Below are 1,901 nucleotides of genomic sequence, written 5' to 3' on the forward strand. Positions count from 1 at the left end.
GTGACAGAGCAAGAAAAAAAAAAAAAAAAAAAAAGGGAAAAAAAAAAAAAAAAAAAAAAAAAAAACTGGAGGAGTCCAGAATAACAGGCTCTTGAGAGGCTTCATAAAGGAGGGCAGGCAAAGTATCTCCTGGAGTGGATGGATGTGTCTTCTGTCCTGAGGTGGTCTCATGGGCAGTTTTCATAGCCAAGCATTGAGTGTCAAGTGTGGTGGTTGAGAATTGTTAGTTTTGTAATGGAAGGAAATCTTTAACCCCATGCCTCTATCCACAGGTGCTTTGGACCTTCCAAGACAATCCTGAGCATAAACAGGCCCACAAAACATGTGCTGACTGCACTCTGGCGAGCCTTTTCCAGTTGATGGTTTTTGTCATGTGACTGTTCTAAATCCAATGTTTGACTCTAATGAGAAAGTGCTGTGTTTTGCTTTTTTAAAACTTTTTCTTTTGAAAACTTTCACATTTACAGAATAGTTGCAAGAATTGTACAACAAATACCTGTATATCCTTCACATAGATTCTACCATTGTTAATATTTGTTCAAACCTTCTCTCTCTCACAACATTACAATTACCATTTTGCTGAACTCTTTGAGAGTCAGTGGCAGATATTGTAACCCTTTACACCTGTATACCTACTTACTTCAGCATGTATCTCCTAAGGTCAAGGATGTTGTCTAACAACCACAACACAAATAGCAAACTCACAGAGTTTAACACTGATACGAATATTATTAATATTTAGTCCACATTCAGTTTTAGTCAATTATAGATCAGGATGCCCTCAAATCGGTCATAAAATATAGATATCATGTGAGTGTCTTAGCCTGTTCAGGCTGCTAAAACAAAATACCATAAACAGAATGGCTTATAAACGATAGGAATTTATTTCTTACAGCTCTGGAGGCTGGGAAGTCCAAGTGCAGGGTGCTGGCAGGTTCAGTGTCTGCTGAGGGCCAGCTTTCTGGCTTATAGATAGTACCTTCTTGCTGTGTCCTCATATGGTAGAAGGGGTGAGCTAGTTCTCTGGGGTCTCTTTTACAAGGGCTCTAATCTCATTCATGAGCTCATGACCTAATTGCCTCCCAATGGCCTTACCTCCTAACACTATCACCTCGGGGATTAGGTTTCAACATCTGAATTTGGCGTTGGTAGGACAAACATTTAGACCATAGCAGTGAACTTTCATTGCTTTTGGTAAAGCCATTTTCATTTTATTAATATCTTTTGGAATTTTTCTCCAATGTTGACTTGGTACATGTCAGGAAAACATGAAGGCTGGATCTACAGCAGGTGAGTAATATAACTGCCCCATAGCTGCATTCCCCACTTCAGTATTGCCTATCTACACAGCCAAGCAGCGTGAGAGCTCAGTGACTATCAGTCATAAGTTTTAGGGCCTTCTGTCAATCAGACAAGAAGCAAACATTTGGAGGAAAAGGTGAAATCAAAAGCTGCCTCACCATCAGGCTTTGACACAATCAAACTAATGACTCTCAGCTTATTTATTTTTTTATTTTTGAGATGGAGTTTTGCTCTTGTTGCCCAGGCTGGAGTGCAATGGCGCAATCTTGGCTCACCGCAATCTCTGCCTCCCAGGTTCAAGCAATTCTCTTGCCTCAGCCTCCCAAGTAGCTAGGATTACCAGCATGTGCCACCACACCTGGCTAATTTTGTTTTTAATAGAGATGGGTTTCTCCATGTTGTTCAGGCTGGTCTCAAACTCCTGACCTCAGGTGATCCACCCGCCTCAGCCTTCCAAAGTGCTGGGATTACAGGCAGGAGCAACCGTGCCCAGCCTGACTCTCAGCATTTTTATAGCCAATCTCTCTCTACTGGGGAACCCCACTGGTTGGCTAATGAGGGTTACAGATCTAGTCTCCCCAAAACCTTAAAGTGGAAAG

The 1,901-nt window shown here is 41.6% G+C and overlaps 1 protein-coding gene across 2 annotated transcripts in view; it reads left to right on the forward strand.

Moving 5' to 3' along the window:
* The window catches only part of SPATS1 (spermatogenesis associated serine rich 1), a 33,364-nt gene extending 32,961 nt beyond the window's left edge, over nt 1–403 (forward strand). For both annotated transcript variants that reach the window (XM_017547449.2, XM_017547450.2), the window contains exon 9: nt 273–403. In XM_017547449.2, the coding sequence (XP_017402938.1) occupies nt 273–301 (29 nt within the window). In that variant the 3' untranslated portion in view covers nt 302–403. The remainder of the gene's footprint in view (nt 1–272) is intronic.
* The last annotated feature ends 1,498 nt before the right edge of the window (nt 404–1,901 follow it).

The sequence above is a fragment of the Cebus imitator genome, unplaced genomic scaffold, assembly GCF_001604975.1.
Source record: "Cebus imitator isolate Cc_AM_T3 unplaced genomic scaffold, Cebus_imitator-1.0 Scaffold197, whole genome shotgun sequence".
In the NCBI taxonomy this organism is placed as follows: Eukaryota; Metazoa; Chordata; class Mammalia; order Primates; family Cebidae; genus Cebus; species Cebus imitator.